Source organism: Cynara cardunculus, assembly GCF_001531365.2.
Source record: "Cynara cardunculus var. scolymus isolate 2C chromosome LG 12, CcrdV1, whole genome shotgun sequence".
Lineage (NCBI taxonomy): Eukaryota > Viridiplantae > Streptophyta > Magnoliopsida > Asterales > Asteraceae > Cynara > Cynara cardunculus.
In genome coordinates, this window is record NC_037539.1 from 5,187,740 (window position 1) to 5,208,629 (window position 20,890).

At 33.6% G+C, this 20,890-nt stretch overlaps 4 protein-coding genes across 4 annotated transcripts; 2 read left to right on the top strand and 2 right to left on the bottom strand.

Annotated features, from left to right (window-relative positions):
* Nucleotides 1-223: 223 nt before the first annotated feature.
* Nucleotides 224-1,411, bottom strand: LOC112522939 (lignin-forming anionic peroxidase-like). The gene is made up of 2 exons (XM_025132295.1): nucleotides 828-1,411; nucleotides 224-730 (listed from the first exon to the last, which is right to left on the bottom strand). The coding sequence occupies exons 1-2, from the start codon at nucleotides 1,405-1,407 to the stop codon at nucleotides 342-344; spliced, it is 969 nt and encodes a 322-aa protein (XP_024988063.1). The 5' UTR covers nucleotides 1,408-1,411; the 3' UTR covers nucleotides 224-341.
* A 3,047-nt stretch (nucleotides 1,412-4,458) lies between these two features.
* LOC112522938 (lignin-forming anionic peroxidase-like) lies at nucleotides 4,459-5,655 on the top strand. The gene is made up of 2 exons (XM_025132294.1): nucleotides 4,459-5,041; nucleotides 5,135-5,655. The coding sequence occupies exons 1-2, from the start codon at nucleotides 4,459-4,461 to the stop codon at nucleotides 5,521-5,523; spliced, it is 972 nt and encodes a 323-aa protein (XP_024988062.1). The 3' UTR covers nucleotides 5,524-5,655.
* A 1,528-nt stretch (nucleotides 5,656-7,183) lies between these two features.
* LOC112523306 (T-complex protein 1 subunit alpha) lies at nucleotides 7,184-15,634 on the top strand. The gene is made up of 17 exons (XM_025132844.1): nucleotides 7,184-7,298; nucleotides 7,388-7,452; nucleotides 9,263-9,352; nucleotides 9,464-9,550; nucleotides 9,669-9,728; nucleotides 9,899-9,949; nucleotides 10,115-10,210; nucleotides 11,118-11,183; nucleotides 11,366-11,583; nucleotides 11,994-12,090; nucleotides 12,281-12,367; nucleotides 12,573-12,707; nucleotides 12,852-12,956; nucleotides 13,065-13,193; nucleotides 13,279-13,382; nucleotides 15,137-15,227; nucleotides 15,305-15,634. The coding sequence occupies exons 1-17, from the start codon at nucleotides 7,226-7,228 to the stop codon at nucleotides 15,389-15,391; spliced, it is 1,641 nt and encodes a 546-aa protein (XP_024988612.1). The 5' UTR covers nucleotides 7,184-7,225; the 3' UTR covers nucleotides 15,392-15,634.
* A 1,781-nt stretch (nucleotides 15,635-17,415) lies between these two features.
* LOC112522645 (probable xyloglucan endotransglucosylase/hydrolase protein 28) lies at nucleotides 17,416-20,658 on the bottom strand. Its single transcript, XM_025131907.1, has 4 exons — nucleotides 20,393-20,658; nucleotides 20,211-20,311; nucleotides 19,140-19,348; nucleotides 17,416-18,060 (listed from the first exon to the last, which is right to left on the bottom strand). The coding sequence occupies exons 1-4, from the start codon at nucleotides 20,574-20,576 to the stop codon at nucleotides 17,553-17,555; spliced, it is 1,002 nt and encodes a 333-aa protein (XP_024987675.1). The 5' UTR covers nucleotides 20,577-20,658; the 3' UTR covers nucleotides 17,416-17,552.
* Between the last annotated feature and the right edge of the window lie 232 nt (nucleotides 20,659-20,890).

Below are 20,890 nucleotides of genomic sequence, written 5' to 3' on the forward strand. Positions count from 1 at the left end.
ATTATCGTCAAATCAATTTAATTTTTTTACTTAACTTATTATATTATTTAAATTTTCTTTTTCCATCTTTTTTATTATTATTTAACATATTATATCATTAAAGATTTGTTTTAGTGATGTTATAAAGTGTAGTTCTTATAAAAACCTTCCCTTTTTTGATTTCATTGCTTGGTAACTAAATACTTGAATAAAAGTATATACACTTTTATTGCTTTACACTTGAATTAATACAAAATGAATGAAAGAAGAAATGCTTAAAAGTATTTATTTTCAGAGAGAAGTGGAACTCAAAACTCCAGGACCAGATGATGAGTAGCAGTAGCAGTAGCAGTAGCAGGCAGCTAGGGAAGAGCACCACAAATCCTCCGTATTACACCTTCTTCACCCATTAATGGCCTGATATCACCCATCCTCCCCATCGCTGCTGCAAAATCCGACTTAAACTTGGAAGGATTGTTACTATATTCAGAAACAATGCTGTCTGTGGATCCACCACTGAAAAGCACTTGATCTGATTCAAGAAGACCCTTCTTCTGAATCAAATTCTTGAAGTAGTTGTAGTCGAACGAATTGGGTGTCACCAAATCTAGTGGTGCTAGATTTCCATTTCCTTCGTTTATCGGGCAGCCACGTCTGCGGGTGCTAGCAAAACCAGCATCGATGTCTGATCCGTTGCTGTATATCCGGTCACGGAACAAGAAGCATTGTGCTTGTCCAATAGTATGAGCTCCTGCATTCATTCCATGACCAGTCGATATTAGTAAACGTATCATTAATTATAAAAGCTTGTATGGATTTTATATGAAGATCAATTGATGGATAAGTACCTGACAATGCAACCATGTCCCTGGCACTAAGTCCATTATCGTCGAACGTTTTAATAAGCGAACCAAGGGAAGCTTTAAAACTAGGAAGACTGGTTTCTGCAAGAGCAAGGCTAGCAGTGGTTGAATCTCTTCTTCCAAGCTTCACAGACCACGACGGACCACCCACCATTTCTGATGCATCACGTGCAGCCACGGTGAGTATATCTGCACAAGAAACAACACCAGGACATAGTTTCTCAACCTCAGACTTCGCAGCCTCTATGACTTCATAACCTCGTACAGAACCCTTATTAGGCAACGCATTTCTTTCGCTCACGATTGAAGGAGCATCTTCTAGCAAGATTGACGCGTCACAACCTTGCACGAAGCAATCATGGAAGTGGAGACGAAGGAGGGAAGCTGCCATGCGACGTTCACGAGAGATTGCWGTCCGAATGGAGGTCCTGATGGTACGTAATGCATTGGGACATGTATCATCATAGAATGTAGTGGATAACTGTGCTTGACATGGTGTATAATTGTTAGTAACAGAGAGAAGGATGAAGAAGAAGATAGCTGCAAAACGATTTCCGTAAGCCATGGATGTGTTTTGAATTGAATGAGAGATGGATTTGTAAAGAAAAGGAAGTAGCATGGATTTATAGTAGTGGTTGGTTAACGCGTAACGTCTCTAATTGTTTGCTAAACGATAGATATATCGCTGGATACACAGGTCTTACTTGTTCACCTTGCATGCCACTGGATATGTAACTTGCTTTTAATTTAAACAATGGACTTGATCTGGTCATACGCATGTGTGTGTATATATATATATATATATAGTTGTAGGTTGAAATATTTGAAGTCTTGTGGGTTGCATTGCATGTACATACAAAAACAAAATTAATGTCAATATGGAGGCTTTTTTTGACGTTTTCTTTGTTCATACCAAAGAATTATTTAATTTTTTAATTCTTGAGTTTTGGAAAAATTAAATAAGCCATTGGTAGATAGTGACGGATTACTGAGAGATTATTTACTTTTTTAATTTTTTTGAATATTTTTTAAATAGTTCGTCGCTAATTACTAATGAAATTACAAACAGATTATTTATTATTTATTTTTTTAATTAATCAATATCCATCGATTATTACCAACGAATTTCAAATTAATTCATTGAAAATACGGACAGATTTTTGCATCGGTAATATCCATCGTTGATAGTCTATTTTCTAGTAATGTATATTTATAGTTAAGATATTAAAAACTACCATTGCTTTTTTATACATTATTGATTCTTTATTAACTAAAATTGAGTGCATAAATCTTTTAAGTATTATGCTATCTTTGAAACATGAATAAGATACCAAGCTATAATCATCATAGTCTTTTGAATCTAATATTGATTGTTCCAAAAAGATTTACTTTAACCTTGAAAGTTTAAAATGACGATGAAGAACGTTAAAATAAGGTGAATTCAATGTTAATTTATATATTAAAAGTATATCATATGATATTTTTTACGATAATGGGTTGCGTTGTATATACATACAAAATTAATGTCAATGTGGAGGCTTTTTTGAAGTTTTCTTTGGTCATATTAATTTGCAGGATTTGGTTTTATGTAAGCGGAAAGCCACCATATATATATATATACATATATATATATATCATATCTTTTTAAGCAACTTCATATAATATATCTTAGGGGGTGTTTGTTTAAATATATTAAACAGTAATCAATGAGAATGAAAATAAAAGAAACTGTTGAATTTTCTATAATATAATGACTTCATTCCCTACATAAGCCCAAATTTTTATTTTTAATTATAAGCCAGAGGGAATGAAAATTCATTCCCATTTTCAATCTCCGTTATTTTCATTTCTTAGCATTAACCAAACAGCTCCTAAATTTTATTTAAAAAATAAATGTTGAAAACCTCTTTGGAACAAAGATATTAATTTAATATTTGGATCATAGAGATTGATATGATTAAAATATGTATTTTTTAGACAAATAAATGTATGATCCTAATTTAATTAAACAGCACCATTGGATTAAATTTAGATAGGATCCATTTTTAATCGGTTTCAAACAAGTCTAGATTCTGAGGGCCCGATAATCGTGGTCTTATCCTACATCTGATCTATCCCCACCATGCACAAGTTTGTGGGGTTTGTTGCCACAAGACAAAGATTGCAAACATATGTGTTAACGTTGTTTATGTAGGGATGAAAACAAAAATGTCAAAAAAGCCCTCAATGACACTACCCTTTTTATAACTATAATGTTGTTTTCAACCAACATATATTAAAATATTTGAACCTCCAACTCAATAAAAACATACATATCATTTGCTTAAACCAAAATAAATCATGGAAAAAATAATATAAACTAATAACGTATGTCCAAAGCTTTTTGATGTCCTACGCGGAAACGTTAAAACATGTCTCAACCAAAAAAAAAAACACAAATATATTTTAGGGTTTATAAAATTGTTCAAATGGTATTAGTCCATATTAATCATTCGCGCAATTTCTTCATACAAAATGGTGTAAAACTTTATATTTCTTTTTTATTTTCTTGAATCATAATATGTGTATGTGTGTGTGTGTGTCATTTTTTATGTTTTAGAATTTATTTATATAATCATATATGAACTAATATAAGTATAATTTATAATATAATATTAATAAATATTATAACTAAAATAGCATATATATCAAATAAATTAAAATTATATAGACATCAAACTTGCAAAAATATTAAATACCTTGTACATTTCACCAACATCAGTTGATGTAGAATCGTAGTGAAATTATGTGAAACTTGAAATAAAAATGGGATTTTGGTGATGATGAGATGTCTTTTACCGAGCAACAAATTCACAATCAATTTCTTGAATAAACATGTTTGACGAAATTATATACATAACAAAAATAATAAGTTTTCAAGTATTATTATAGGGTCTTTTTAAAATAATAAGTTATACAAATATTAATTGTGTTATTAATTTTATTTCAAATAAGTATTTATTGTTATAAAAGCACAACAAAAATAAACTTTAAAGATTAATCGTAAGTGAAAAAAGAAAATGGAGAATGAGGAGCGAAGTACTAAAATCGGAATCTATATAAATATAAATAAAATAATCCCCAACTCATTGGTAAAAGATTCATGATAATACTAAATGATCTAAGTTCAAATCTTTTTAACAATAATTTCATTTAATTTTTAATGACTATACAATTAATATTGAGCTATTTGATACCATTGAATTTAAGATCCCCCGGCCTCCCACCCGGACTACCCACCCATAGGGCCGGCCCTGCAAACTAGCTAGCTATTACGGGGGCAAATATGTAAATTCACATTAAGTAGTATATTTTTAATTAGTTTCAATTTCGTAATATTTAAAACAAAATTTAGTATACATGTTTGAATTAAGGAGGAAATCATTGACTTTCTGAAAAAGTCAAATCATTTCATGTTGCTGTGATAGCTTCCGAGCATCATCCACTGCCCACGTCAAACAAATCAACTGTTATCAAACAAAGACAGCTTCATAATATATATATCACGCGCTTTAGAGACTTATAAATATGTCTTTCTCTTTTCTTTTATGTTCATCAGATTCACACAAACAAAACAATGGCGTCCCTCGATATTCATTTTGCACCAATCTTCTTCTTCATCCTTCTCTCAGTTACCAACAATTATACACCCTGCGAAGCACAGTTATCCTCCACATTCTATGATGGTACATGTCCTAATGCATTACGTACAATCAGAACCTCCATTCGGACTGCAATATCCCGCGAACGTCGCATGGCAGCTTCCCTCCTCCGTCTCCACTTCCACGACTGTTTCGTTCAGGGTTGTGATGCATCAATCTTGCTAGAAGACGCTCCTTCGATCATAAGCGAAAGAAATGCGTTGCCTAATAAGGGTTCTGTACGAGGTTATGAAGTCATAGAGGCTGCAAAATCCGAGGTTGAGAAACTATGTCCTGGTGTTGTTTCTTGTGCAGATATACTCACGGTGGCTGCTCGTGATGCATCAGAAATGGTGGGTGGTCCCTCGTGGTCTGTGAAGCTTGGAAGAAGAGATTCAACCACTGCTAGCCTTGCTCTTGCAGAAACCAGTCTTCCTAGTTTTAAAGCTTCCCTTGATTCGCTTATTAAAACGTTCGACGATAATGGACTTAGTGCCAGGGACATGGTTGCATTGTCAGGTACTTATCCATCAATTGATCTTCCTAAAATTCATACAGATGCAAGTTTTTATAACGGAATGTTTACTAATATCGATCTTGGAATGGATGCAGGAGCTCATACTATTGGACAAGCTCAATGTTTCTTGTTTCGTGACCGGATATACAGCAACGGATCAGACATCGATGCTGGTTTTGCTAGCACCCGCAGACGTGGCTGCCCGATAAACGAGGGAAATGGAAATCTGGCACCACTAGATTTGGTGACACCCAATTCGTTTGACTACAACTACTTCAAGAACTTGATTCAGAAGAAGGGTCTTCTTGAATCAGATCAAGTGCTTTTTAGTGGTGGATCCACAGACAGCATTGTCTCTGAATATAGTAACAATCCTTCCAAGTTTAAGTCGGATTTTGCAGCAGCGATGGTGAAGATGGGGGATATCAGGCCATTGATGGGTGAAGAAGGTGTAATACGAAGGATTTGTGGTGCTCTTCCCTAGCTGACTGCCTGCTACGTACTACTCATGTTCTGAATTGATTTGCATGAGTTCCTGTTCTTCTTTGAAAACTACACTTGTAATCATGTCTTAATTCATTCATACATTTTATTCTTTTAATGTATACAAAAATATACGATCGAGTTGCTAATAAAAAAGACTTATCAGGGTAAGATTTTAGTCCATCAAAACGACATCGTATGTAACAATTACTAGGTAAGCACTTACCATGATAAGAGTCGTCACCCTTACTTACAATGTAAGACTCTTGGTCCTCTTGCCAGGTAAGATTCGTCCTTACCATATTAATCCGATAAAGTAATGTGATTTGTTTAGAGCTTATCCGAGTAAGCGTTTGGTAAAGTACGTTCCATCAGTACATCATGAGATCCAAAGGGGTGAGACTGAGAGCAAATACCCTACCATAAGAATCAATATACCTACCATATGTTTTTTTGCATCTTGATGAAATTGTGCAAGCATTATATAATTTTTAAGATAAAAGTAAACTTAAAAATAATGATTCAACTTATACTCAACAAACTTATAAAAGAAAATTACAAATAACTCATGTTTATATTTAATAATCAAAATCATAACCACAAGGATGATGTCTGATTGGATTGAACTTGGACTCTAAAGGTCAAAAGTATCTTGAGGTACTAGGTTCAAATCCAACGAGTAATAAAAATCTTCTGTGACCATGAAAGTCAAAATGCAGTGAATCTAGGCTACCAGCAAAACATGTGGTCGTCGTAATATTAATCGGCTTGCATAGCGGGTTGGATATCTAGGTTAATAAAAAAATCAAAATCATAAGATCTTGTAATCACTAGGAAACGTTTTGTAATTTCTAAATTATATTGACGAAGACCAATGTTTTGAACAAACTACACGAAAGAAAGCTCTATTTTACTCTACATATCTCTATTATATTATAAAATAATATTTGGCAAAAAAAAAAATCTCCAATTTTTAATACACATTCTCTTAAAATTCAAGTTTAGAATGTATTATTTATATGAATAATTTCTTAAAACTCCATAAAAAAAATCAATTGATAAACACATTTAAATACAAGATAAATATTGAACCATTATAAAAAATCCAAAATACTTCATAAATTTATGATTTTTACCAATGAAGAATTACATTAATTTATAAATTTTAATTATAATAAAATTTAATCATGTTGCATTACAATAAACCAGATTAGGAGTCGTTAACTAAACACATACATTGTTAAGCGTTTACTGATTCAATTACCTAATCGGATGAATATCATAAGGATCAAAAATCTTACCCGGTAAAATGAAAGACAAATATAAAAGATCATACCTGATAGATGAGAATGATGACTCTTATTTGATGAAATTTTCATTAATATTTTGATGACAGAAATATATTTCTTTTGTGGATAAACACTTATCTAATAAATGAACCATAAATCAAATACATAAAAAGATGGGTTTTAATTGGAAAACCCGATTTCAATTTGATTTGGATCCAAATCGAACCGAAAACCAAAAATGGAAGCTATTGTTTAGCGGTCCAACTCGGCCCGGTTCAAGTTAAAACGATTGCTTTATAAATAGGCCGAGTCAGAAAATCCTCAAAGACAGGAACTCCAGAAGTGTTCACAGTATTAGGGTTCTTCGAGAATATCAGATTAGCTTCAGATACAGTAATAATCGTATAATCAGCTATGTCGCTTGGTTCACAAAACCTTGATATACTTGGTGATCGTCAATCTGGTCAAGATGTTCGAACCCAAAATAGTATGTGTTGAAGTTCTAAAACCCTAATGATTCTGCTTACAATGGAAATGTACACCCATGATCAACTAATTTTGAATCATTTGGTGCAGTTACTGCTTGTCAATCTGTTTCGAATATAGTCAAGACTTCACTGGGTCCTGTTGGACTTGACAAGGTATTTAGCATCTACCTTTCTTTTCTGTTGTTTTTTATTGCTTTAGTTAACTCAAAATGTTAGATTTATGCACATTTGCGTGCTCTGGATCAAACTTGTTTTCGTAATAAAAATGGGTTAAAAGGTGGATGTAACCATTAGGTATTGATATACCTGAATTGATCTTTTATAACTTTCCAATTAGCTCTTACAACTTGGATTATCCGAAGAGTGGTTCAATGACAATTGTAGAAGCTTTAATTTTCGTGCTTATCTTAATTGTTGGTTCAGTTTATTCATGGAGAAAGGGTAACAAGCCTTTTATCCAAACTAACTGTGTAGGCTAAAACTGGAATCCATTAGTGAAAACCGGAGATGTTGCCTATTAATATTTAGTGTTCTTCTTCTTCTCTTTTTGTTCTTTTTCTTTCTTGCCTATCAATACAAGAACTGGCATCAGATAGGACAGTGCAGTGGTTATTGATCATGCGTCATAGTCCTAAAATTGCTTCACCCCATTATAATTTCGAATGTAAGAGGTTGTCTTGTTGCCTTCTTGACATGCTACAATGGTATCTCCATATTGTTGGGGATTCTATTTTCAGTTTTCTACCTGGTGCTTGGGAAGTGTTACTGTGTAAAACTAATAAACTATCACCTTAATGATAACCCCTAAACAAGGGATGTGATTTTTGAATTTAACATAACAGATATGCCCAAACAACACACATTGCCTTTTAATGGCACTAACTCAGATAAACCATAATGGAGCTTTTTTTTTTCTTCATTGAAAGAGTACTAGCTGTTGTGTCGAGGCTAGGTGTGGATGTTGTTACTTTAACATCATCATATTCTCATAACAAGATGTTGATGTTCTTATTAGTTTCAATGATAATGAATCTATAACATTGGATCAGGTAGCAACTAGCAAGTGAGGAAAATTTAGCAGGTATAAGTTTTTGCTATGATGGGATTGAGAGACTAGCAGTCAATTTTTTTTTGATTTGATGTTATGATGCTTTAAATAAAGAAGCTTAGGAGCATGCAAAGTCAAGAGGAGTCCCTTTGCCCTGGCCAACGATCGAGGATTTTGGGTTCAAAAAATATGGTGGTCAACAAAAATATTTTTTTTTATCAAATAACAAGGGACTAAATTTACCTTTTTACTGCAGATGTTGGTGATTTATTGACAGATATTGACTTGACAGATAGAGTGTGAATGGTAATAGTTTGTGATGGTATCTAGGGACTGGTGGGGGATAGGTTTTGAAATAATAAGGATCTCCGTAGTGTTTAAGTATATGCTTCTGTGGTTCCAGACAAGGATTTTATACCTTGATTATGTGTCGTTATCTCTGTAACCAATGAGGGTGAGACTGTATACATAGTTCCAACTTTGAAGTTTGATCCACGGGCAGTTAATATTTACCTCAGCCCTTATACTGGAAACATGTTCTGATACAGAGTGATTGCTTGGATGGATAAGAATCTTTTGTTTAAGCATGGGTTGGTGGATTTAGTTGAAATCTTTTGTAGCAAGCTGAATTGGACATAAGAGAAAGTTGAAGTAAAGGAAAATGACCAGGTTTCTGCTACTATCAGTAGTCCCTTATTAGTTGCACACAGTCCATCTTCTCTTCATATAAAATTTTCCATTCTGTCGTTTATCAAGTTAATAGGTACTAGGTAGGTAAATAAGGCCATTTCAACTCATTATAAAGTTGTGCTTTTTAACTTCTATGTCTTGCACTTGTATTCATTTTGTTTTTAATAATTCATCTTCCATCAAAATAAATTCCCTTACCGTGGTTGATCTGAGTTTGTGTCTCAGATGTTGGTCGACGATATTGGGGATGTGACCATCACAAATGATGGTGCTACAATTCTCAAGATGTTAGACGTTGAACATCCAGCTGCCAAGGTGAGATATGGAGAACTGTACCTTTTGGTACTTTGCTTTTGCTTTATTTATTGACTTTTTGTTCTGTGCATGTTTAATGCGTTGGATTTCGTTGAACTTATGGTTATATAGGTTCTTGTTGAATTGGCTGAGCTTCAAGATAGAGAAGTAGGAGATGGCACTACTTCTGTGGTCATTATAGCAGCAGAGTTGCTCAAGGTATTTTTTCCTTATACATGCATCCTTGTTTTGATCGGTACATAGACATAGTTTTTTCAAATGGATCTGAATTTGGTTGTAAAATGTTTATTAATTTGTAATTTTGATGATTTTGCAGAGAGCAAATGATCTTGTCAAAAATAAGATTCACCCTACATCTGTAATAAGTGGATACAGAGTGAGTGTTATCCAATACTTTGGCTTCCTTTCTCTCCCTTCGTTTATTCCACCGTCACTTCTCTAACTCTCTCTATCTCTACATATTTGGTGATACGGGCTTAAGGCTTAGTGACTTGATTTTTGTTGCTAACATCTTTTAACTCATGGGTTCTTTATGTATGTTGATAGCTTGCGATGAGAGAAGCATGCAAATATATTGAGGAAAAGCTGGCCGTCAAGGTAATGCTCTTTAATCTTTATAAAGTAATATGGGAATATGTCAAAAGTTACTTCTTACTAGAATTGGAATTTCTGATGCATGTGGATTGTTAGCTTAAAGAAATGTCAGACTATATTCACTCTTATGATTACCTTAGTATGTATATTCTTTCTCTCTTATTTTAGGTTGACAAGCTTGGCAAGGATTCTCTTGTGAACTGTGCGAAGACAAGCATGTCTTCGAAATTGTTAGCGGGTGACTCTGACTTCTTTGCTAATTTGGTATGCTTTTTTTATTTATTAAAATAAAATCTTTTTGGTATACTTTTTTTCTTATATGTGATGAAGTTTCTAATGTTTTTGTAATTTATCAGCATTCTTTATCATGGAGATAGGTGCTGTTGTTCATTCTTCTTTAGTTCTTTTTAACATACCCCCTTACATTTTCTTCGAACATACACACTTTAGATTAACCCTTACAGGATGGAGAATAAGAGGATTGGCACATTCCCTCAAAATCTTTAACGTCTGGATTGATTATATCTATACAACCATTGAGTGTACTCATTTGATGTTATGAGATCTTTGGGACAGACAAATGGTGAGAATGAACAACTTAACGTGGGATAGAAGTGTTAATTGTTTTGCGATGTTGAAGCTTTTCCTAACACAAGTGATTGAAGATAATCTTTGTTGATCTTCACCCGCATTATTTTGGTTATGAACTTTTTATTTGAACAGAACTCAGCCTTGGTCATAGATTATCAGGGTCAATAAGAACTACTTGCAGACCATCGAAACTCAAAGTCTGTAAGAAAAGTACATCTCCATGTGACAACTAATAATAGACTGTGTCTACCTCATCCATTGTAAACAATAAAGTAATAAAATGGATTTATGATAGCAGCTTAACACATCTACACCTAATGAAATTATTCGTATAAAACTTGATCTTTGCGAGATCAGCTTAACTGATAACTGTGTTCTTGCAAAAAAAATTATGCTTGAATTAGTTTCAGGACTTCACTCTTTATCACATTTTGGTTCTTCCTTCTCAGTTTCACATATACAGGATGTAAGATTTTCATACCTGGTAGAAGCAATCTGTTGTTAACTGATGTTGCGTATATTTTCATATTTTTTTACTTCCTTATGCTGAAGAAATAACATGCACTGGTTGCATCTCTAGGTTGTTGAAGCAGTACAAGCTGTTAAAATGACCAATGCACGGGGTGAAATCAAATATCCAATCAAGGTTGGTTCTTGACAACGTCGTTAGTGTTTTGTGCAATACCTGTTGCGCAGATTTGTAGGGGAGTCCACGAATCATGTTGTAAATAGTACCATATGTATGAGAAATCACACCTGAAACATAAAGTTTTGGAATTGTTATTTAAGATGCGAACTGACTTGACCAATTCAATTATTGCTACTTAGGGAATTAATATCCTTAAAGCTCACGGAAAAAGTGCTAAAGAAAGCTACTTGTTGAAAGGTTATGCTCTTAATACTGGCCGAGCAGCACAAGGAATGCCCACGAGAGTTGCTCCTGCAAGGATTGCCTGTCTCGATTTTAATCTTCAAAAGACAAAAATGCAATTGGGGGTTCAGGTTTTAGTCACCGACCCACGGGAATTAGAGAAGATCCGCCAAAGGTGATCAGATTCATTATTTCATGCAATATAAGATTTAGTGCTACAGATTTTAAAGTAGGGGGTTTATGTTAGTCCTATTAAAAAACATCTCATTGTTGAGATCTCTTTGTAAATAGATACGGATTTGACGGACATTGTTAAATTGTAGGACATATGTCTGTCTTTATTGTGAAGTCTTGGAATTATATTTGGTTGGTTTTCACATATATAAAAAAGTCCAATGCATCCATATCACTTCTAGTCTTAAGAGTTTTAATATCAATTTTAAATTTGTATTGGCTCCGAGGGTGATCCGAAAGATTGATTGTTATTTGGTCTATGCATTATGTATTTATTTTTATTTGAGATAAAGAGGTGATAGTGTTGGGGTGATGCAAATACACTACTTGACTGCCCTCGTTTTTTTACAGAGAAGCTGATATGACGAAAGAACGTATTGAAAAGCTTCTAAAGGCTGGTGCTAATGTTGTTTTAACTACAAAGGGAATTGATGACATGGCACTCAAAGTAAGCTGCATGTATTTTGGATGATATAGTTGTTTTGGTGAAAGTTTGTGATTTTGATGGATAATATGTAATTTTTCCTTTCATGTTTCTTTGGACTCAAACTTGCATAGTTGCATAGGAATTTAGTAGTGTTTATTAGACATATTTAGAAATATGCAGCTTTCTAATGATTTTTCTTTCATCAACTCAGTATTTTGTGGAAGCTGGTGCAATTGCTGTTAGACGAGTGCGGAAGGAGGATTTACGCCATGTCGCCAAGGCAACAGGTGCAACTGTGGTAAAGTTCTCAGCTTGGAAATTGTAGTTCCATTAGATGATTTGATGTTTGTTTTCTCTTTTTTCTGATCTTTTCAGATTCTGGTTGCGATTGAAGAATTTTTTGGTCTAACAGTTCAATAGCTGCATCACATTTTTTATAGAATGATCCATCATTGATATCATGTCCACATTGATCTTGAAATTAGTTTATTATCCGTGTGCAGGTTTCAACATTTGCCGACATGGAAGGAGAAGAAACTTTTGATTCATCGTTCCTAGGATATGCAGATGAAGTAGTGGAGGAGCGGATTGCAGATGATGATGTTATCATGATCAAGGGAACTAAAACTTCGAGTGCGGTATGTGATTTAACTTATTTTCATTGTTGAATAAAATGTTGTTTATTTCTTGGGATCTGTGATGTCTTTCTTTAAAGAGTAGTTATGATTTAAATTATAAAAAAGTGTATCATTATCTGATCTTTTTTGGGATTTTTTCAACAGGTTTCCCTAATACTTAGAGGTGCTAATGACTATATGCTTGATGAGATGGATAGAGCTTTGCATGATGCTTTATGTATCGTCAAGAGGACCCTGGAATCCAATACAGTACGACCCACCACTTACTTTTCGTTATAAAGCGATACTGTTTTTTTGACGTCTTGTGATGGTTTGTGGATTGTCCTTCCATTAACACTTGATGAAATGTGGGATCAGGTGGTTGCAGGTGGAGGTGCAGCTGAGGCTGCTTTATCTGTATATTTGGAGTACCTTGCTACAACTTTGGGATCTCGAGAGCAGCTGGCAATTGCAGAATTCGCTGAATCGTTGCTGATAATTCCGAAGGTTTGGTATCGTCAAATTTTATTTCGAGTATGCAATTTAATTTCTTCTCATTACTACCAACTATAATATCTTACTTATTATATAGGTTCTTGCTGTCAACGCTGCAAAAGATGCAACTGATTTGGTAGCCAAACTGCGTGCCTATCACCACACTGCACAAACCAAGGCAGATAAGAAACATCTATCAAGGTGAGATTCTGCCTTTTAGTCGATTGTAGTTAATAATTCCATCTCGTGATGAGTAGCTATCATCACTTACATGACTAATTAACTTGTTTTATCTTCAAAAATTGCCATCACAATAGGCAAAAATAAATTAAGCTTTTGCTTTTTTTAAAGGGAAAAGTACATTAAAAACCAATGGACTTTCTTGTTTGGAATGATTAAGTTCTTAGACTTTTTTTTGGAACAAATAAGTCTTTGGACATTCCAAAACATGTTAAATAAGTCCTTGGACAATTTTTTGGAACAAATAAGTCCTTGGACATTCCAAAATATGTTAAATAAGTCCTTGGACAATTTTTGGAACAAATAAGTCCTTGAACAATCCAAAACATGTTAAATAACTTCTTGAACTTTTATAAAACATGTTGGATACATTCTTATGACTTGTACAACTAGTTAAAGTGGTAAAATAGTGAAAAAAAATCCGGAAAAAAACCCAATGAACATTCATATTTTGAACGATTAAGCCCCTAAATATTTTTTGAACCAAAAAGCATTTAGATCTATAAAATTAAACAAATATAACAAAAAAGTACTTACATTTAAAAAAGATTTTTGATAAAGTTTATTTTAATTAAAATTAAAATATATTCTGTCAGTGATTTTTCAAAAAAAAATAATTATTATTAAATTTATTTTAATTAAAAATATATATATCATGTATGTGATTTTTTAAATTAAAAAAAATTTAAAAGATTACTGGTGAAATTTATTTTAATTAAACATAATATATTTTATAATTTTTTTTAGTTTAAAAAATCACTGACAAAATATATTTCCGGATTTTTTTCACTATTTTACCACTTTATCGTTCAAAATATTAATGTTCATTGGGGTTTTTTTTTCACTATTTTACCACTTTAACTAGTTATACAAGTCATAAGAATGTATCCAACATGTTTTATAAAAGTTCAAGAAGTAATTTAATATGTTTTGGATTGTTCAAGAACTTATTTGTTCCAAAAATTGTCCAAGGACTTATTTAACATTTTTTGGAATGTCTAAGGACTTATTTAACATATTTTGGAATGTCCAAGGACTTATTTGTTCCAAAAATTGTCCAAGGACTTATTTGTTCCAAAAAATTGTCCAATGACTTATTTAACATGTTTTGGAATGTCCAAGGACTTAATCATTCCAAACAAGAAAGTTCATTGGTTTTTATTGTACTTTTCCCTTTTTTAAATGGATTTCTTAGTTTTTGATATAGATGGGATCAACGTAGTCCCTTAGTTATTGAGATATTGCTTTCCATGTATTCTACGGTATCACTATTATAAAATCGGCTTTATAGGATGACAAATATGTTTATATGTCTACTAGACTGCTTTATATGACCAACCAATGGTGCATCCTATGTAAAGGTGTTATAATAAGTTCATAGACGCTTTTAGACATCCCAACAAGTTTCTTAGGGTACTTTTGAAATAAAGCATCATATTAGTCTTCTTATACTTATTTGAGAAAGTATCTTATAAAAAGAAAGTTCATAAGAGACTTCTCAAAAGTGTTATAAAAAGTTTATAGGCCATTATATTTCAAAATTGCCCTACAAACATGATTATAACTTACCTTTACATAGAAAGCACAATTGTGTGATTCTATAAAGTCAAGTCTTGTAGAGCGTGTATTAGGACATTTAGACATCTTTCGATCCTGTTGCTGTGTATGTAATATGTATATGAATAGTGTTAAGCTATTTGAATCTTAATTTGCAGCATGGGTTTGGACCTAGTAAAGGGTACAGTTCGTAACAACTTAGAAGCTGGCGTAATTGAACCTGCAATGAGCAAAGTGAAGATACTACAGGTAAATAAATTGTTAGCGAATTGTTAGAAGTGTAGATGAATTAATCCTAAAGAAAACCCATCGTCTGTCTGTCGCAGTTTGCAACTGAAGCAGCTATAACGATCCTTCGAATTGATGACATGATCAGACTTGTAAAGGATGAGAGTCAAGATGGTCAAGATTAGTTCCTATTTTTGTTTTGGATGAATTTGGTGAGTTGATGTTTGTAATGTAGGTAACTTTGTAGGCTAGATACCCATCATGGGTATGTAGCTTTTGATTTTGAAATATTTGAGTTCTTGGAGATGGAGAGTAAAGTCTACATGTCTTTTTTTAGCTCCTCACTGGGGGTGTCTGCATATCTGTGCAACATCAGTTAAATTTGTACCAACTTTCATTACTACCAATATTTTGGTTGGGATTTTGCCAAAGATGCAAAGTTGGTTGTTCTTCTTGAAGTATATAATATTTATATAAGGTAAATGTAACAAATAAACTCAGATACCCTCCTTATCTTTGGTGAGGTTTGAACCCCTGATCTCTTAGGTAGCGTTTGGTACGCAGACATAATTGGACATGACTGAACATGACTGAACTGGACAGGACTGGACATAACAGGAGTATGTATGGTGTTTGGTATGACTAGGACTGGACGGGACAGAACTAAAGAAGCTATCCCCAAAAGTTATTTGATGATTTTAAATATTATATAATAGTTATAATTAACACAAATAAAGTAAATAATTAAAGAATTTAATTTATAAATATTTGTACATAATTTTCATATTTGTACCAAATTTGAATGAAAAAATTGATATAATTGATGGTAGTAGTGTGTTGGTGGAGGTGGTTTTAGTTATGGTGGAGGTGGTGGTGGCTGACGGTATTAGTGGCAACGGATGGTGGTGGTTGGTGGCCAACAGTGGTTATGGAGGTAGAGGCAGTGGTGCTTGATGGACGACGGTGGTTTATAGAGGACACGAAGATGGTAGATTCTGGTGGTGGCGGTTGACAACGGTGGAGGAGGTAGTTGTGGTTGATGTAGTGAAGATAGTGGTGGTGGTGGTTATGGTGGAGGTGAGGTGGCAATGAATGGTGGTGGCTGGTGGAGGTCGTGGAGGAGGTTGTTTGCAATAGAGGATGAGTTGATAGTTGCAAACAGCGGTAGTGGTGGTGGCAATGGACAGTGGTGGTCAGTGGTCGACTATGGCAGAGGTGGTGATGGACTTGGTGGACGGTGGTTGTAGAGGCGGTGGAGGATGTTGTTGTAGTGGAAGAGGAGGTGGAGGTGGCCGTCAGTAGTGGTGGCGGCGGCCGAAACTAGCGGTGATGACCATTAAAACAAATATCATATTAAAGTTATATATCAAATTAGGGTAGATTAGTAATATTTTACTTTTTGTCACATTTTTGTCCCATTTTGTTCCACCTATTTTGGTGGAACAAGAAAAAACCTCTTTTGTCCCATGCTGTGTCACCTTGTTCCAGTTCTTGTCCTTATCCCATGTCGCGCCAAACGTGGGACAGTGAGTTTTGTCCCGTTATGTCCTGTCCCGTCCCATGTATCAAACGCAGCCTTAAAAGCCAAAGGGTATGATGCAAAGTTTTTTTATGTATTTAAAAAAAACTGGTTTTTATGGTTAAGTGGAGATTTTAAGGTGAGATGTATTAGATTTGACATGGATTATATTGATTGTATATACCTCTATTTTTAAATAATAAGCATAATCCAATAAAGAAAATAATAATAACTTCAGTTTGTAGTTTGTTAGATAAAGATGATCTGAATTAAATGAGAATTATATAAAACCCAATAAAAATATTTTATTTTTAAATTATATTCATTTTTATTGAGCTCTAAATTAATGAGAAAAGTTATAGAGAATAACGTTAATAAATATCAGATAAATTCATTAAAACTAAATTAAAAAAGTGTAATACATCCATTGTTCTTAATATTAGATAATTTATTAAAATTAAATTAATAGTTATGTTAAATAACATAATTATAAAAATATATGATTATAGTTGAGAACTCCATATATTGTGATGAGTGAGAACGACTATCCGAAACGTATTGTTTCTGAGATGATTTTTTTCATCTAATACTAGAAGTTAATATATTGATTGATATATATTTGTTTCATAATGTGTTTGTTTCATATGTATTTTTTGTTTCACACAGTTGGTAAAAAGATGAAGCAATTTCGCCCAAATATAAAACAATTTTTCCCATAAACACCAAACAAATTTTATCTCTATTCACATAAAAATCAACCAAAAACTGATAACCACGTAATTATAGAGAAAATTATAGCAATACAGAGAAAACTACGACCCTCCTCCTTAAATAGATACTGATTGGCTCCGGCGGTGTCTCTTCGCATGGTGGTGGTGGTGGTGGTGGCTGCCGCGGCCGCCACCAAACGTCACAGGGTCAAACTTCTTCAGCCGCTCAGCTTCTTTAGGGTTAATCATGCACTCGGATGGCGGACTTTTGTACCTTATTTTGTCATAACAATACGAATATTGCATGTGCTTCTTTCTAAAACTTTCCATTTTCGTCCTTTGTGAAGGCGTGACGCCCGTAGGGATCGTGTTAGGTTTTGGTGTGGCTTCGCATTTGAACGACGAGAGCTCAATGGGGTCCACCGTGCATCCATGGAGGACAAAGTTAGAGAACTCGGCAACGTAAGGGGAATATTTGTAATTTACCTTATACTTGCCTCCATTTGTAGCCCACTCGGAAGCATCCCATATCGTTGCATACAAAGTCATCGGCTTCGACGGAAAGTCCCCGCCCATCGATCCTGTTCGTTTGATCTCCCTTATCGCAATATCGTCAACATAAAATCTGACCAAAACCCAAAAATGTCAAAAACGGAATACGAAACGGGCCCGCTATCATAGCATCTTATTAAATGACATATTTCTCAAACTATAAAAGGCAAAGGAGATTACTAAATTGCCCTCTGTATTTAAATTTTGAGAACTTTGGTAATAATGAAACATTGAAGAGTTGCAGATGCAGGTGATGTTATGATTGAAGAATTCAGAGATGTCACTATTGCTACATAAAAGGCTTATTACTACATACAATGTACCACAAATGCCATTATGCCTACAGCTTTAAATGGTAAAAAATGACATAATGTGGTATGGACCATTTGGGTATTTCACCAGGTTTCCATAGCAAACCATAAAGTACTTCATACCCATGACATCCCACATCATGCATCATCATTCAGATCCTAACAATATTACGTACATAAGGTCAGGTTCAAACCAGAACCCTAAATTTTGAGACCTGAGAACCAACTATTCATAATGAATACAAGTGATTTTCATGATGAAGATGCATGTTATTCATAATGAATACAAGTGATTTTTCAGGATGAAAATGCATGTTATTCAGGGTTTTGCTTCTCATTTGTACTCAGAATATTCCACTCGAAGGCAGGGTTTGCAACATTTCCGTTTCTACAAAGTTTGCATGGAATTCTCGATATTTTCGACAAATAATCAAACAATTTTCTTAAACCATTTTAATTCGAAAAAAAGAAACATGTGGTATCAAATCAACATTCAATTGAGGCCTTTTTTGCAAAGTAAGTCCATAACATAATTCAAATTTGTAAAAAAAGTAAAGAACTTTAGCAGAAAGAATGTAAGCTACCAAGAATACATTTTTCCATATTGGGTTCTCCTTTATTCAGTAAAGTTTATGCCAAAAAAACTACCTTTAATCAATACAAACCATTTACGATACCAAATTTGGTTCACGACATTTACTTTGCATTACGAGTGTTCAGTAATTATCGTAAATCACTATTCAACGCATACCCTTTCCGATTTCATCTTCATTACTTCACATGTTATGTAAATTAAGCTACGTTCGTGACTCATAATAAGCGATGAACGATGGTAACTTACATGATGTGAGTGTGAGTCCAAAGGATGCTATATTGATGGAAATCATCAGAAGGATCAAACCAAAGACCATATCTTTCTTCTCTCCCAACGTTTGTGCTTCCATTCCCATAAATATTGGTCTGAACCCTCCATTCTTTGCCTCTAATATTTCCCAAAAACTCAAAATCAATTTCATCATGGTTCTTCTCAAATATATCTCCATTTGACATCTGCAAACAACATATAAAGAAGCAAAGCTCGATCAAAATGTTGATTACCAATCGAACAACAAATACGCCTCTTACACGAAGACAAAATCGAACAAACTTATGAACTGAAATCAAAGTTGAACTGGTAATCATTCACATGTGAATAGTTAAAGTTTGATCCAAAACTTATCCCAAGAAAAACTGGAAAGAATTGAATTATTTATGACAGAGCAAAAAAGTTGCATACTTTTTGGGTGTAAAGAGTATATAGAACTTGACAACACCCCTGAAAAATGAAATTTTACTTTCACTATTTCTTAATGCTGTTCCAATTACATTCATTATTTCAAGTCAGATATATTAGGTTCTTTTGGTCATTAACAACTAGTTTTCAATCCCATTAAAGTGCTGAATTTAGCATAAACCAAACAGGAACAAGCTTAATTTGATAAGCCAAATGCGGTCCCCAGCTTAAAATTTGGGGAAAATGAGTTAAAAGTAGTGATTTAGGGAGAAAATATTTAATAATATTGACTGTGAATAAAGAAAAGGAACAGTTATCAAGAAATAAGGAGCAGCAATAAATCCAATTTTTTTTATCAAACTTCAATGACAAAAGGGCAAAACATTAGTCCAAGATGCAAGCAATCCCATTTTAAAATATAATTATAATAATAATTCTAGTATTTTATTACAAAATACAAACTAAAAAAATACAAATTTCCTTTTCTTTTTCTTGGGTATTTTGGTTCTTGCATTGGCTTGTTTATTTAAAGATTTAACCTAAGAATTCACACTTTTGATTGAATAAATATGAACAGAGACACAATAAACCATGAATTTTATACAAATTTTCATGATTTTTTTTATAAAAAAAACTCACATAAAAAGCAACAACCACACCGGCTGTGTAATCAGCAGGAAGCTTAATGGAGGCACTGAAGAATCCATGGAGGTAGAGGTCTTGTGACACAAATCCAGAACCTGCAAACCCAAAAACGATATTATATATATATATATATATGAGATGGAGATGGAGATGGGATTCATTTCATGAATACAAACCTGTGTTTTCATCAAGAGATAAGTGAACAGATTTGCCATCTTTTAAGACGATTAGATTATTATGACCAAATAACTGCGAATAGCCTTCATCAAACGATAAAGTGGGAAGATTCTTGGAAAACCCATAACTGAGAACAAAAACAGAGGATGATAAAACAAGAAACAGGAGATGGAAATTCTCCATTTGTGTTCTTGAGGGTTGGTAAGCTACAACCCACTAATGCATATAAAATCACAAGGGTTTTTGTGAAGAAGAAGAAGATGAAGAATGAAGGGTCTGGTAATTACTGGTTACACACACAGAGAAAGAGAGAGAGAGGAAGAAGAAGGAGAGCAGTGGGGGTTATATCGGTGGTGAGAGGTGTGAGCTGTTTATCATTTGGACACATTTTCATTTAAATTTGTTTTTTATTTTCTATTTTCTAATTATTACAAGTACTACTATTTGCTTCTATTTTCCCAAAATAGTCTTAATCATTTACGTGATTGACACTTGAT

Bases quoted from the DNA above. Each gene is read 5' to 3' on its own strand.
- LOC112523306 (XM_025132844.1), top strand. From the start codon at position 7,226: ATGTCGCTTGGTTCACAAAACCTTGATATACTTGGTGATCGTCAATCT. The intron at 11,184-11,365 runs GTTGGTTCTTGA...ATTGCTACTTAG, and splicing joins AAATCAAATATCCAATCAAG to GGAATTAATATCCTTAAAGC. The intron at 12,368-12,572 runs GTAAAGTTCTCA...ATCCGTGTGCAG, and splicing joins AGGCAACAGGTGCAACTGTG to GTTTCAACATTTGCCGACAT.
- LOC112522938 (XM_025132294.1), top strand. From the start codon at position 4,459: ATGGCGTCCCTCGATATTCATTTTGCACCAATCTTCTTCTTCATCCTT. The intron at 5,042-5,134 runs GTACTTATCCAT...GAATGGATGCAG, and splicing joins GGACATGGTTGCATTGTCAG to GAGCTCATACTATTGGACAA.
- LOC112522645 (XM_025131907.1), bottom strand. From the start codon at position 20,576: ATGGAGAATTTCCATCTCCTGTTTCTTGTTTTATCATCCTCTGTTTTT. The intron at 19,349-20,210 runs GTGAGTTTTTTT...TGTTGTTTGCAG, and splicing joins GTGTGGTTGTTGCTTTTTAT to ATGTCAAATGGAGATATATT. The intron at 18,061-19,139 runs GTAAGTTACCAT...GGTTTTGGTCAG, and splicing joins TGGACTCACACTCACATCAT to ATTTTATGTTGACGATATTG.